The 15,401-nt window shown below is 43.6% G+C and overlaps 1 protein-coding gene across 5 annotated transcripts; it reads right to left on the bottom strand.

Moving 5' to 3' along the window:
* Positions 1-407: 407 nt before the first annotated feature.
* Positions 408-12,906, bottom strand: YPEL5 (yippee like 5). Of its 5 annotated transcripts, none has more exons than XM_057378184.1 (6): positions 12,801-12,906; positions 9,344-9,478; positions 9,176-9,240; positions 8,639-8,798; positions 4,147-4,319; positions 408-2,586 (listed from the first exon to the last, which is right to left on the bottom strand). In XM_057378184.1, exons 5-6 carry the CDS (start codon positions 4,285-4,287, stop codon positions 2,362-2,364), a joined length of 366 nt encoding a protein of 121 aa, XP_057234167.1. In that variant the 5' UTR covers positions 4,288-4,319; positions 8,639-8,798; positions 9,176-9,240; positions 9,344-9,478; positions 12,801-12,906; the 3' UTR covers positions 408-2,361. The 5 variants fall into 5 exon arrangements, with proteins under 5 accessions (XP_057234167.1, XP_057234164.1, XP_057234166.1 ...); XM_057378181.1 differs by lacking the exon at positions 8,639-8,798 and adding an exon at positions 8,852-9,008 and having other exon boundaries at positions 12,801-12,905; XM_057378183.1 differs by lacking the exons at positions 8,639-8,798; positions 12,801-12,906 and adding exons at positions 8,852-9,008; positions 12,331-12,458.
* Between the last annotated feature and the right edge of the window lie 2,495 nt (positions 12,907-15,401).

The raw sequence follows: 15,401 nt of genomic DNA on the forward strand, positions 1-15,401 counted from the left end.
CTCCTAGCAGGTTTCTGCCTAACATTTGAAGGCAAAAGTCACAAAAGTCCAGATATACAATACCCATTTCATTAATTCATGAGCTACTTCAGAAGCCAAATCCTCAAGTTCTTTTCAGAATGTGCATTTTTGCTTAGCTTGCTGTCTTTTCAAAGTCATGGAAAGACAATTGGCATCCAGACTTCCATTAAATGAGACATTTCCTGTTTTCTCTTTACCAGTACATTGAAGGTATTCAAGTGTCCAAGTGGTATGCATGAAGCTCTACCTGGCACATTCCAAAATCAACAGAACTCTCTTGCCACCTATACAGAGAGAGATGCTCGTCAACARCTTGTCACTGTGCTGCAGAAACTTAACACAAGCAATGAAAGATGGGTTATGTGATTTGGCTGACAGACTCTATGAAAATAACTCTAAAAGGACAGCAAACATCAGTTCAGGACAAAACATACTTTATTGTACTGTAATGTCAGAAGTACAAGAAAAGTACTGCAGAGAACCATGCTAATGGCGCTTCCAGGGTCTGTGAAGAACAAGAGTATAAGATAATGGGGTACTACTGTACTCAGTGCAAAAACTGATTCATTTGAGGCACAAGTACACTATTGTTTAAGCAGCTTGATTCAAGCACAGCTCTGGTATGTGATCTACTCTGTTTTCTTTCTGTGTGACATTTCTAGAACAAAGCTACCTTTACATGGAAGAGGCAGTAGATTCAAGTCAGGGGTGTCCAAATTGCCACTTGGCAACCAAAAAAAATTAAGAAAAATACTCTACATATTCACCGTCCACATCTTCAGTTTCAGAAATGGAACTGTGTCTAGAGAAGAAAAGTTATTCTGAAAGGTCAGAACCCAGATCTGTTTGGTTGGGTGGGGTTCCCCCCTTTTCTACATCTGTGGGTAACTTGCTTCACCTTGACCACAATTTATCCAATAAGAAAACAAACCACAACCAACTCATATCTTGGATAAGAAATCATACATATCTAACATTCAAATAAATTTCAGCCCTTGAGATCTTAACTTATGGCTTAAGACACAATGAAAGTGTTTGGGCACCCTTGAGTTAAGTTAATGAAGAGCATTTTTGCTAAAAAAGGCAAGCATGACCACTGTTTTAAACAGAGCTGACCTCTACTAGAACAAAGCAGGAATCCAAGTCATAGTTACTACTAGGCTGGCATGTACTGCTGCCCAGAAAGATAAAAATGTAACATCACAATGAAAAGGTTCAACAAAGTTGAAAGATAAAGATTTCAACACCAGAAGCAGCATTTGAAAACAAGCTGTTTACGTTAATCTTTTCAAGAGATGCAGATTGCATAACTCTAGGCATGAACAAACATGCTGGCAATCTTCTCCTTTTACACAGCAGCTGTGTTTAACATAGGAAGTTCTGGGTTTAAAGAAAGCTAAGAAGAAGAATTAAGATTTGCAATTCCCTAACTTAATGAGATTAGTAGAGAAACGAAAAAAAAACTACTACTGAAACAGTAGTTTCTCAGTGGATCCCTATCATTACAAACACAGCTGGATTTGTAAGCAATGCAAGACTAAACAGACAGCTATTACTTTATATTATTACTATGCTCATAAGTTACATCTGTTAAAGTTAAAAAAAGCCAAGCAGTTTTGCCCTATTTCAAGAATAGTTTCCAATCAACACCAGTTTACATGGTGAATGGGACTTCACAAATAAACAAGGAATGGTGACATCTTTGGGTCAAGAATGACGAGAAATAATGRGCTCTGTGCTACCAATCAACCTCAACAAGAATATGGCACATGGGCCAGCCCAAGCCGTACCAACACTGAACCTTTAGCACTCAGCACAATTTCGGATCTCTTTACTTTAGCTAGCAAACCAGGTGAAAAGGCTGGGTAAAAAATAACAACCAAAAACTAACTAAAAATTTAAGCCAAAAGTTGGAATATACTTTTAAAAAAACAATGGTAGTTTTAAAACAAATTGATGCTGACATCAGTTTGTGCAAACTAAAAAAAAAACCTCATTGAATTTCTCTCCAACCAAAGACAAATCCCGCAAATATTTTCCTTTTAGCACACTGTATCTGTAGATACAATCTCAAATCTAACAGATGTAAATGAAAGAGAGAAAAGGTTACAGCATCTGCACAACATTCTTTCTACAAACAGCTGCTGGAGGGAAAGTAAAATATAAAAGGAATAAAGAAAGGAAGATTCCATCTGAAATATTCTCACAATCTTTCCCACTTKGTAGTCCATGAATCCGACTCTGATGCTAAGGTGACAGTGTATGTGAGCAGATTTTTTTGTTGATTTTATTATATTTGAGTTTCAATTGAAGAGAACCTGAGAAGAGACTGGAGCCTCTTCAGGAATTGTCGGATGGAACATGCTCCTCGAAGCCTTCGCTCTCCCGGACCAAGGCTCTTTCCAGGATAACGCGGCCCTCCTTGTAGCGCTGGCTGTCTTCAGTGGCAAACTCATAGATCCAGCCCAGTTTGCTGTTGCAGTTCTTGCAGCTCACATCTCGAACCATGTGGCGGCCAGTGAGCATGACTCGGTCCTGAACTTCACTGTACTGCAGATTTACCACCTGGGACAAACACACAGGGCACAGGGACAGAAAAGATCAGTCTGCCTACAGAAAATGTGGTAAATGACTATCATCAAGTTAAAAGGAAAGAGCCTGTGGCATTGCACATGAACTAAAAACTGCAATGTAAAAACTCTACTTCTTGAGAAGGCAGTACCTTAAAGATGTGCTTCACAACCATGCAAGACCCTCATGTTTTAACTCAGAGAGACGTGAATTGCTATCACAAAACACGCAAAAGTACTGTGTTCAACTCTGGGTGAGAAGCTCACAGTGAACACCTCGTAAATTAATTTATCTTAATCCAGTTATGATGTATGTAACCCATTTCTAGCACCTGATGTGGTCACCAATTCCCAGAACTCAGAACCAAAACATTAAAAGGAGTACTTCTTCAAAAATCTTGTGATGCTTTTGAAATAATTATCTAAGAAAAAGCAGGGTCGGTGGCTGAGAATGCAGACATGAAAAATGCACCTTTTTGAGTGCTATATCAGCAGTTTAAAAYGTACTTTTAACTTCTTTTGCAGCACCACCACAAAAACAGGATGTRCAATTCATTGAAAAGTTGATGTCAGAACTATATSCAAACTGCTGATACGCAGATTCTAAGACATGCAACTGCACTGCTTTCTCAGCTTTCCACCTGACTGTTTCAGATTTAGAGCTTCTGACTGCAGAAATGATAAAAATCAAACTGCTGTGATTAAACCCCGCTACTTAATATAAAAAAAATTTGAACCCCAGGATTCAGTGCTTACTGGATGAGAAAAATCTCTCACTACTGACAAGATTCAGGATACCAGAAATCCTAGAGCAAAACATAGYTTTGCATGACTGATGGCTCTTATCAACTCTGCCCATGGCCAAATGGCTTACAAGAAAAAACAAAACTAAAATACACCAAGGATTATATGACCAGGAACCTTATGAGAAAGCAAAGGATAGTCACAATTTTTTCAATTARTCTAATGGACAAGTCTTTATGGAAGGTTACAAGAATCCTACAATTCACTCAAAAGTTGTAACTTCTGTATTTAAATCTATTCAATTTGATCAATTAAAAATTCTTACACTAAACCAGAGTATTACTGCTTATAAAAGAGATTGTGATTGATTGTGGCAACTGAAGTTGCCGGACTACTGTTAGCTTAAATTAATTCCAGAAATTAAACAGAATATTATCTAGACTTTTTTTAACTGTATAGAAGTGAACACCTTTGAAACCCTTGGACAGACACAAGATATTCTCACAGTGAATCTGAGGTTCATATTACAGAAGTCTCCAAAGTTAAAACTCTGGGCATTTTGGCCTAATGCCTCTATATAGTYTTCTTTAAAGTTTTTCAGTATTGCAGACAAAACTAATTTAGTTAAGTTTCCCATCAACAGTAAATGTCAAGTTTGACTTCAAAGACAGTTGAACAAAATAAAAATAGAAGTTAAAATAGTAATTATGCAACACTTTACCCAAGAAGTTTTTTCAACCTTGTGACAGATTCCAATCCCACAGACTCATTTATCAAAAGTWAATATCAGTTCCTCCAGCTTCTCACCAACCTTGTTAAAAAGAAAGGCCCTTCCTGTGGCCCCTGTAAAGCGGGTGGAGATGAGCTCTGAGCGGTTGGTCAGAATTGTGTCGCAGTTTGCACAGGAGAACAGGCGAGTGCCACCAATGTGGTCCAAAAAAATCCTTCCCATTTTTAGAACTTATGTAAGTTTATACTCAAGACCTGAAAGCAAAAAGAAACATTGTATACATGTAAAAAATGCATTACAGCAAAAAAATTTAAGCCCCCATACATCCCATATATATGGCAGAATATTCTTCAATTAATCTAAGGATTGCTCAAAGTCATTCCTTTGTCGGTGAATTACTAAACTCACAGTCTGCCCTCACCGTCTCAGCAAGTTCTTTCTTAAAGTGATCATTTTACCAATAAGATGATTTAGATACAAACTAATTACATTAAATTAGACAAATGCTCACTGAAACTTTAAAAACATAGTTCAGACCCTTGCAGATGCCTGCTGGCCCCTAGAGTTCTTAAACTCGACAGCTTCTTCTTCCTTTAACACAACACTGAAATTCCATCCCAGTACATTTCCAACAACTCACTCATCTTAGTCAGCATTAAGAAATGAAGCACTAAGACTTACACTGAGTCACCAAGACAATTATAGCTTAATTTTCCCAAGTCACCCCCACCTTTTATAATATATATTTATTATGTCACTTCCCCATAGCTTTGCACAATTTATGACACACAATCACACACCACCACCCAGAATGTTGGTATGGCAGCCTAGCTGCTGTATTTGAATTGACACTTCTCAGTTTCAAATACACACTAACAGGGGAAAGGTTTGGATGCTATTTCACATAATAAACAATCTACCCAGTCTTTACACCAGACAGTTTTATAYACAAATGCTTAAAGCTGTCTAATCCAAACAAAATTGTGTGTCATTTATCCAAGGTACTTCCRAAGCCTCATCATCAAAATACCTGAGCAACTCCAATGTGCAAAAAAACAAGGGCTCAGAGATTTTCTAGCAGATGACTTGCAGTGCCTGATAAATCAGCCTCTTCTCTGCTTAGGAAAATTAAAGTGTCTCACCAACTCCACATGAACTAACATAAATTACTCGAAGTTAACTAGTGAATAGGCACAGAACATATAGCTGAGAACTTAAATCACGAATCATGATATAACATGATAAAGGAATTGAATTATGATATTATTTCTCTTTCAACTGCATTAGTTTTATGACTAAACATCTATAGTTAAACAAGTTAAATGTACCCCCATTTATGCTTCAGATGTAGAATCAGAAAAATGTATTGTCTCTGCTTTTGTCATGCAGAGCAATGCAAAGTAACTCTGACAAACTGCAATATTAGAATTGTGTGGGTTTTACTTTTCAGAGCAGGAGACTGTTCATAGAGAAATCAATCAAATTCTGTGCTCATCTAACAGACTATTCTAAGTCAAATACCACTGAGAAGCACAAATACCTAATTTTAACTCATTTCAAGTTTTAGGGGATCAATTTCTTAAAGCATCCTCTTGACATGGACAAAGCAAATGGACTAAAACTGCACCTGCACACACTGAATTTAATGCACACYACTTTTACAATTTAAAAATCAGAAGTCACTGACATAATGATTTTTTTCCAATTGCTTTATTTCACACTTTGTTTTCTTACAATGTGCGGCAACAAAAAGGGTTCCTAATGTTGAACAGTGTGATTTTAACTCAGGTTCCTTACCTTTAGAGTTTTTATCATTGTTATTCTTCTGTATCCCATCTGAAGGATACATAAAAATTAAAAGCAATGTAATGACTCCTCCTTTTAAAGGTGATATAATACCCGTTTCTCTTCTTCAAAGGATAAATAAAACAGGTCTGAGTGTTAGTGTGACTCCACTCAAAATACAGAAAGCATTTTCATTAGATTTTTCAGAGTTTYATACCTTTCTAATATGCCTTAATCTTTCCCAGCAAGTAAAGGCAATAAGAAATTAAAACGTGAATAGTGACAGAATGAAGGAAAATCAACAGACAATAAGTGTGAATAAACAAGTATCAGTMAAAGGCTTCATCCAGAAGAAACCACAAATACAAACAGTTAAGGCAATCGTAACAGATATGCCCATAAGGCACTTGGCCTAGCTCCATGTGTCATCCTTACTAATTTTGGATGTTATATTTGTGCTGATTGTRTTGTGGATGCAAAACAATTAACTGATCAAAAGTTACAGTAAATGTGGAATCAGCATCCAAAGGGGTATTTCATTCAGAGTAAACACAATATTCACGCTGTATKTTTAGAAGCTAACACAAAATAAATCCAAACCCATCCCTATCTCACTAWGAGCAACACAAACCCTGAGCTTGGTGGCGAGAACAAACGCATTATACAGACTGACCCTGCAGAGTGTGACAATGCATCTAAACACTCAGAATGCAAGTACATCACCTGCCTGAGATCATAATTCATGTCAGGGCCCTCAGAAAAGCAGTAACCCAGAGACACTAAAAATTAAAATTRAATACTTCAGAAAGGAGCACAAGTGCAATTTTTACAAGCAAGTTAGAAGTCACAGCAACATAGAAATGCATTACTTCTGGATAYGGCATTATGGCATGGACAGAAGACTTGAGTCCCAAAGATATCAAACATTCAAATAAATGCATAAACAAATAGACTCAAAGATGTAAGGCTGAAAAATCTGCCTAGTAATGCAAGGCCTAAAATCCTCAATTATTTATGTCATCTTAAAGAGCTGAAAGTAACCTAAAGTTGCAGTAGACTCTAACAAACCAACTGGTACCAGAATACATTTTTTTCAGAATACAATGCATAAGGAAATGTATATTCTTGAAATAAATACATTTTAAAAATTTAGAAAATTATTTTTTCAGTACTGTAACAGTCAAAACAATGCAGATTTTGCCTAGGCTTTCTTTAAAAACTGCKAAAGTACTGTAACATTACCAGAGTGTCTAACTTTGAAAAAGTAACCTCTACACTTAACTACCACCTGTGAGACTTCAGTCAAAATACATAGCAGGCAGGCTACAACTACCTCAGTCCTCAGTTTTGATCATTGAATTCAGTGAATTTCTAAGGGTCCAGCTTTATAAAACCAGTCACCTTACATTAGTCTTTATGTTACTGCTCATAGTAGTAAAAAGTAGGAAAAATCTTACAAAATGACTGCTAGTAACACAGCCTTAAAAATCCACATTTGATCATGAATTTTCTAAAAAAGTTAATATGGAAATTCTGCTATTTCCTCTCCTGTAAAATACAGAAGCTAATTTCAACTTGGAATCATTTCACACTCTTCCATCCCTTTTTTCTCCCTCAAGCTAAAGAAACCACAGCATTCACTTAGAAGACCAAATCAGAAGGTACTTGCTCTGGATAAAAACTCTCCTCTCCTTAGATAAGGGTCCCAAATACTGTGGGGTATACTAGGTATACTTGCTGCACACAGGAAAAAAACATAAGCGCAACAGAACGAGGAAAAGCAATTTTCCATCTCAGGCTCCTGCCCCTTATGAACAGAAATGGTGGGTACAAAGTCACCGAACTTCACTGTGTATATTTTTATCCTATAGTTTTACTACCAATTGAAAAGGTGCAGGYGTCTATTTATGTTCATACATGCATAAATGATCTGAAAAAACCACTTATAAGCTGTTACCAAAGGCAGTGGGAGGGCTCTCTCAAATGAGGAGAAGCCAAAGWATTGTGAAACAAAAGCATTTCTAAAGCTTAAGATCCTCCAAACAGGGGGAGGAAAATGCAATAAGTGCACTTAGCCATTCATGCACTATCTACACGTAAAAGCATGGAAAAACAACTTCCACTGGTTCAGAGCCAGYCGGGTTCCCTGGTGCTACTCATAGCTCTGGAAATGACACTGCTATATCAAACCAATTCCATCATGCTACCAGCAGCATTTTCAGAAGCAATGGACAGGGATTTGGTTATTCACAAAACCAGATACTGAGGAAAGAACAGGTTTTTTTGGCCTTAGGTGATTTTAATTTTTAAAATCAACTAAGTATTCTTCACAGGGTATGTATCAGCGATGAAGTCCTAGTGCTCCTGCCTTCATGCAAATTACCAAACACAAGTCATAATAAGAAACKAATGGCTGCAATATAAGAAAGCCAGACTTAGATAGTATCTATTGCTTGTCAAATCTCCACAGTTCCAAGAGGGGTGCTTTTACCAACTGGAGATGATGACACTGCCATTRTTCAGCACCCAGGCCACCTTCCTGAGAAGACCTATAGGAGAGCAAACAATGATAGCTCGTATTACCCAGCCTGTCAGGCTTGCTGACAGTGCATGATTTTGACAGTACATTATTCTGACAGCACAAACATTGACACCACTTCTTAATCATACTGTGAAAGACTTCTTCCCTGTAAACTTCTCCCAGTGAGTGCATGGACAGACAGGAAACACAGGCACTGCGGCTGAGTGCTATTATGTGTATTCCCAGAGCAGCAGATCCCAAACTTACCAAACACTTTCAGTGTTGACTTCAGCAACACCGAGCAACAACCATCAAAGGGCTGACATTCAACAGYTTAAATGTGACCACTATCTGCACAGACCTGAAACCACCTGAAGCACTACTCGGTTGGTATTTGTACTGCCTCATTTGCCTACCTTCACAAGCACTAAAGAAGAAAAGGAACACAAAGAATTATTTATTAACATTTTTAAAACTAACAGTCAGTGTTTCCTCGTCCTGGAATGCATCTCTTCAAGACACAGGATCATCAACACTTGGCAGAGCCAGCAGGCATTTTCTCTATACACACTGGACTGTGGATATTTCACAGGACGAGCCTCAGTGTTGTTTCAGCACCATCTACTGCATTTCACATCTACAACAGAGAACAGCTGCTAGTTAAAGGATAAAAAACTGTGACAGCCTCTCACCATTTTACCAACTAAAACTATTCTTTTTGTGAGCAAATAAGCACTCTCTACTCTTTGAAAAAGGGTCATGCATTCCCCTAAGCACACTGAAACATTCTCAAGATGTACTTACCCTGGAACCAGGCTGAAAGTTCACCATTGCATCTCATGAACTGGGCTTAAGCTTCCTCTTCTCATCTCAAGAGACAGACAAAAGAGGAAAGAGAATTCTTAGTACAGCTGCACAAGATGACACATTAAAGAATCACCAGRTAAGCAAAAAATAAAACTTGCTCCTTACCTTTCAAGGTTTCTGCTGCTCACAAGCGAGGGTGCATCCAAAAATACACACGTGGTCAGTCTCTTAGGAGGTCTGAGATTCAATGTCTGCCACCAACTTCTGCGGCTGTCCAAGTAAACAGGGCCTGGACTCTGCCTACATGCAGAATTGAAACCACCAAATGTAGCCAAATGTGGAGAGAAAACTGAACTGGAACAGCATGCTGTTGCCATCCATATACTGTAGCCAACTGTAAAAGGAACTTAATACAGTCCGATGACAGAAGAGGCTTTGGCAAAGAAACCAAAGCTGTGCCCAAATGCAGGGCTTGCAGGATGGAAAAACCCTTGTGCAATTTGCAGTAGTGTAATTCTGTATTGCAAGTTGCAGTAGTCTCATTTTCTATGGTAAAGTGGCRTTTTTCCTAGGTAAGGTGAGCCCTGAGATACCAGCATTTAAATGTGTTACCATCGTATTGGCACACCCAAAGACTAATTCAGGGTAGTTTGTTACACGTTTTCAGAGAGCAGAGACACACAGACGGGTGTTTGTTTCTCATACAGCCCCTCCTATCTCAGCATCTCCCACAGAGTAATTTAAACCSTCACAATACTCTTGCTAGATAACATATAAAAGTATTAGTTTACAAATGGTACCAAACTCAGATTAATTTTCTTTGCCACCACTACACAGAGTCCATAACCAGCAACTACATTGTTTCCCTGCTYCYTTTTCCCTTCCTTTTCTTCCTGCCCCCTTGCTAATCCCTCCACTGTTTTTAAAAAGGCTGTATTTCCCTGTTCTGTAATAWATTTATTCCTATACTACTTAAGCAGTTGAGACAATTTCATCTATTAATTCATTCTTCAACTTTCTGAAAGCTAAACTACMCATTTTCTGTTTTCATTATAGTGGTGAAATGATAGCAAACTTCACCCAAAGACATCAGTGATTTCATGAGTCATTAAAAACAAAATCCAGTAAACAACCTTTCAAGAAATGGTGTTAAGACAACTATCATCCAAACCTCCAAACCAGCTACATCCAGCTGGCAGAAAGAGTGCTCAYACACTAAATGCACATCACGAAGAAATTTTCCTATTAACTAGAAAGGTCCTAAATGTAGGTAAAACCTCCAAAATTAGAGATCACCTTGCTAACAAACATCCACAGTGTACAGGCATTTYAACTACACATTTAACAAGTAATTTCTAAGTTAAATCTTGCTTAAGGGAATTACGTATATCAGTTAGAGCTGAGCAACTCTAGATTTCAACACAGGTCAAATGTCAGTAAACAAATGTGAACCWATGACCTGACTCGGACAATATCCCTTCAAGCTTGTGATGATTACCATGTTAAAYACACTTTTATAAATATGTGTACAGCTCTCAGCCTATGACAACAAATGAAGCCTGTTTTTGTCATCTTCTCTACTGGGCTTTGAGATGCAATTTCGTTTGTCCTCACAMGCTTGGCAACCACAGCCGAAACTCACTCATCATTATTAAAATCTATATACAAACAATAAGCTCTGCATCTCCAAGTATTTCCAGAACTACGGAAGTGAAAGTAGCAGATGACAGAAGGCTCCAAATAGTATATCTAAAGACTATATTAGAAAAACAGAGCAGCACTAAAAAACTGACAGTTTTGTTTGTCACACACACACTTGAATTCAGCCATCCAGAAAGAGGCTCTATATARAAATATATATGTGACTATATATAGCAGTAACATACAGTCACGTGAGGGAATGTTTACAAGTACAGAGCAAGTTCCCTCCCTTTCAGCCATCAGTCATAAACATTAGTTAAGCTAATGGTTAATCTAGGGCCATTAGTTGCTGACATCAAGACTTGTTCTCTGATACCACCTTCGAAAGAGCCCTGCCCTGTCTCTCACGTAAGACCGTGTGTACTTGCTTTGTTATTCCCTCAATCTAACCCTAAGCCCGTGTTTATTGTTTAAAGAAACTGAAGACGATTAATTTATTAAATTCTACAGCTGCACCAGTCGAAAACACGACCTTTATTCTTAAATAAACAMGCTGGATTAATCTTATCTGCATCTGCTTGCACAGTACAGCTGAGGGCTGTGAACAGAGTAACAATGAATCAGACAGACAACCGTCTTCGCATTCCTTCAGGCTTTGACTTAGAACCTTTCCCAGAGCGAGAAGGCGCCGGCAGAATATTTCAGCTCCCTGGGAATCCATACTTCCACGGGGAAAACCCCAACCTAAGCGCTGGCAGGCGAACGTGCCTTGCTGCGGAGCGAGCCGCGAGCACCTCACAAAGCAAACAAGCGCGGCGGCTGGATTTGTGACAGCTCCCCGCGGGAGGCACCTGTCCGCCGGGGACACGGGGCCGCTCCGCCGGCCGGCGCTCAGCAAGCAGCACCTTCGCACGGCCAGGGGGGCGACGCGTCAGGCGGCACTGCCAGCCCCCGTGCGACCGGCCAGGGCGGCTCAACGCCCGCGGAACCTCCTCGGCCCCAGCCGGGCCCCGGGGCGGCGCTGCGGGGGCTGTCGGTGCCGATCCCGGGTGTCGGTGCCGATCCCGGGTGTCGGTGCCGAGCCCGGTGCCGGTGCCGGTCCCGGGTGTCGGTGCCGATCCCGGGTGCCGGTGCCGATCCCGGGTGTCGGTGCCGATCCCGGGTGTCGGTGCCGAGCCCGGGTGTCGGTGCCGAGCCCGGTGCCGGTGCCGCGCACACACAAAGCCGCGCGCGAGCGGGGGCGATCCCCGGCCCGGCCCGGCCCGCGCGCCGTCACGGGGGCGCGCGCAGCCAACCGGGGCCGGCCCGGCCCATCCGCCCCCCCATCGGCGCCGCCGCCGGGCGCTGCCGGGAGCGCAGGAGCCCTGACAACAAACAGCAGGAAACAGCTGACGGGGAGGCACCGCCGCCGCCTCCGCCGCACCGAGGGGCCGTGCCCGGGCCCACCGCCGCACCCCCTCCCCGAGCCGCCCCCGCTCTCGCACCGGGCCTGGACACGGCCCCGAGCCTACCGGTTCGGGGCGCCGCACATGAACCGGCCCGAAAAGTTGCCCAGTGCGGGGCCGGGGGAGGAAGTTGTGTCGGCGGCGGCGGCGGGGAGGGGGTGCTCGGTGCCGGCCCCCGCCGGGAAGGCTAGGCGGCGCTGCGGTAGCTGTGTCGGCGGCGGCGGCGGGGAGGGGGTGCTCGGTGCCGGCCCCCGCCGGGAAGGCTAGGCGGCGCTGGGAGACGCTGAGGAGGAGGCGACGCGGTGGGGGAAGGCCGGTGCTTTGTCGCGGCGCCGGGCAACGCACCGGCTCAGGCAGGGCCGGCCGCTGCCCCTCTCCGCGACCGCCGCCGGACCGGACCGGAGCGGCTCGCCCGGGGCTTCGCCGCGGCCCGACAGACACAGCGCCGCGGCGCGGAGCGGCGGCCGCCACCTCCCTCCCCAGCCGCCCCGGCGTCCCCGGGTAGCGCGGGGCGGACGCGGCCCCCGCCCGGTTACCTGGCGCCGGGGAGGTGCAGCGGTGGTGGCGGTTCCGTGCCCGGTGTCTCCCCCGCCCTCCACGGCCCCGGAGCTCCGGATCGGCCGCACGACTCCGCCCCTCCGTGGCCCAGCCCCGCGACCTGTCAATCAGCGCAGCGGGGCCCCGCCCCCTCGCCGCTGCGGAGGCTCCGCCCACACCGCCTCACGCCCCGCCCCGCCCCGGGTCGCCTCACGGCCGCGTCCGCCGGGGCACGCCGGGTCATGGAAACGCAGAATTGTGGAATCACAGAATTATACCGTTATAAGCTCACAGAATCATCGAATCATTGAATCATAAAGGCGGGAAGAGGCCTTTAAGATTATCCAGTCCGATCGTCTACCCATCACTACCACGGTAACCTGTWAATCACTAAAGCACACCACGCAACGCMAGGTCCAGGAGCCTCTTGAACASTTTCAGGGATGGTGACCACCAGCTCCCTGGTCAACCTATTCCAATGCCTCACCCCTAACAATAAAAATTCTTTTCTGTCTAATCTGAATATTGCCTGTCTCAGCGTAAGGCCGTTTCCTCTGGTCCTGTCACTCCAGACGCGTCAGAAGAGACCAGTCCCCACCTCACTACAGCCTTCTCACAGGTAATTGTGGAGAGCAGTGGGCTCTCCTCCAGGCTGAATAACCCCAGCTCCCTCAGCCATTCCTCACAAGATGTGTTTTCTGGACCCYTCATGAGCCTTGTTGCCCTTGGTGGACATACTCCAGCACCTCAATGTCCTTTTTAAGTGAGAGRCTCAGAACTGAGCACAGTACTCACATCAATGCCAAGGACAAGGGGTCAGGACAGTGGTCAGTGCTGCAGCCCAGGTGTTGGGGGTCCAGGGGTGGGACCAGAGCTGGAGATGGAGCTGGGCCTGGAGTCAATGTTGGAGTCAAAGCTGGAGCTTTATGGCAGCACTCAGCCTTTCCCGGCCTGCCAAGTACCATTTCCCAGGCACTTGTCAGCTGTTGCCTTGAGCTTATGCCCTCCATTCCCCCATCTGCCTCTACCAATCTCCAGACTTGTTTGTCTCCCTCACAGCCCTGGTAGAGACACCCACTCCTGGGGGAGCAAAATGCCAGAGCCAGACCTCCCTGCASTCCTAGAGCACATTGCCATAGACATGGCTGGGAAGAAGGGGAGTCCCATCTCCAGGCACCTGCATTCCTGGGGATTTGGCCTGCCCTGGCTGTGAGCTTCACCACACTATGACGCCTTGTGAGGATTGGAGGTGTAGAGAGAGCCAGAGATGACTTTTGGCCACATCCCCACATCAGTGAAGTTGTAACTCATGCTGCTTGCAGAATTTCAGGCCATTGAAGTTGAAATCTTTGCAGGATACCTTAAACACTGCCCCCTGTAGAGAKGAAAGATCAGATGAAAATAAGGCAGTGTGACCCTTCTTGGCCATTGGTTGCAAGAGCTATCAGTTCCCCCCTGCCTGTTTTAGGTGCTCACAGATTGCCTTCTTGGCAAAYAGGGGTCTTTGACAAAATAAAATGAAAAAAAAAAATCCTTTTGACTTGTTGGTTATGAAAAAGAGATGCAAAAAGATGTTGTTTTCCTTCTATGGGGTAAGGCATACCATTTTAGGGATTTCTGTTTTAAAGCAAGAATTTTCATTCCTGGATCTATCCATGTAGCATCATCAGAGGAGCTGCAGTAAGGGCAGGAAGGAATGAGTCAGCAGGACTCTCCTGGCGTTTCACAGAGGCAAAGGGCCAGTCATCTCTGAATGTACAGCACAGAGGACCTGCTTACATACCCAGCCTGTGTCTTTTGCACGGATTCTTTTATGAAAAGAAATGTCTGGGTAGAAGGATACACAACAGCCTGCAAGAGAGTAGACAGTGTCTTAAGAACTGCTGTTTGCTTTGGGCAGACCCCCAGAAAATCAGATCTCTTCAGTGTGGTCAGCTCTGGCCTGATCATGAGCAGAGCTGAGCATTGACATTTCTCACTGGCCTGTCATCAGCTTCTCTCTAGATCACGCAAGGGGAATGAAAGGTGTCRGAGCAGTCCATCAGACAGCAATCACTGCTTAGTTAATGGCACAGGGACACCAGAAGTACTGAGAATATTAGAAGAAAACCATAAAGGCTGTGCCTGGGGTCCCATTTACCACCAGCAAATGGAGAAAATAACTGGTCTAACATGTGCTGTTTGTTAACAGGCTGACCCTRTTTTTCAACAGGCTGTGCCTCACTGGGTATCCATGAGTTGTGTCCCTGGTGGATCTGCTCCATCTCATCACAGGAGCTATGCAAAGGTCCATGTCTTACTTATCTCTGCACAGCTCCCATGGAGATCACCATAAACAAAGCCAAATCAGAACAGAAAGAGAGTCAAAGCAGTGGTGCTTTAGTTAGCACTGGCAACTGGRTCTTATCTGGGGCCCTGTGAGCTTACTGCTCAGCTCTACAGGTGAGGCATCTGCACACCTTGGAGCAAGCTGGTTCTTCCTGTCTCATTTTCCCTCTGTGAAAATGGGGGAGCAATGCTCCCTGCCTTACTCGGAGGTTGCAGGTTTGTTTAAGTACCATTCTTCAGTTTGGGCATATGGAGGGGCTGGATGTCTGAAT

The sequence above is a fragment of the Malurus melanocephalus genome, unplaced genomic scaffold (assembly GCF_030028575.1).
Source record: "Malurus melanocephalus ecotype Western Australia unplaced genomic scaffold, MMel_1.1 scaffold_345, whole genome shotgun sequence".
NCBI classification, from domain to species: domain Eukaryota; kingdom Metazoa; phylum Chordata; class Aves; order Passeriformes; family Maluridae; genus Malurus; species Malurus melanocephalus.

What these genes read in the sequence shown, in the direction of transcription:
- YPEL5 (XM_057378184.1), bottom strand. Translation starts at nt 4,287, where the DNA reads ATGGGAAGGATTTTTTTGGACCACATTGGTGGCACTCGCCTGTTCTCC. An exon ending in GGGCCTTTCTTTTTAACAAG is followed by an intron (nt 2,587 to 4,146) that starts GTTGGTGAGAAG and finishes TGTTTGTCCCAG; the next exon opens with GTGGTAAATCTGCAGTACAG.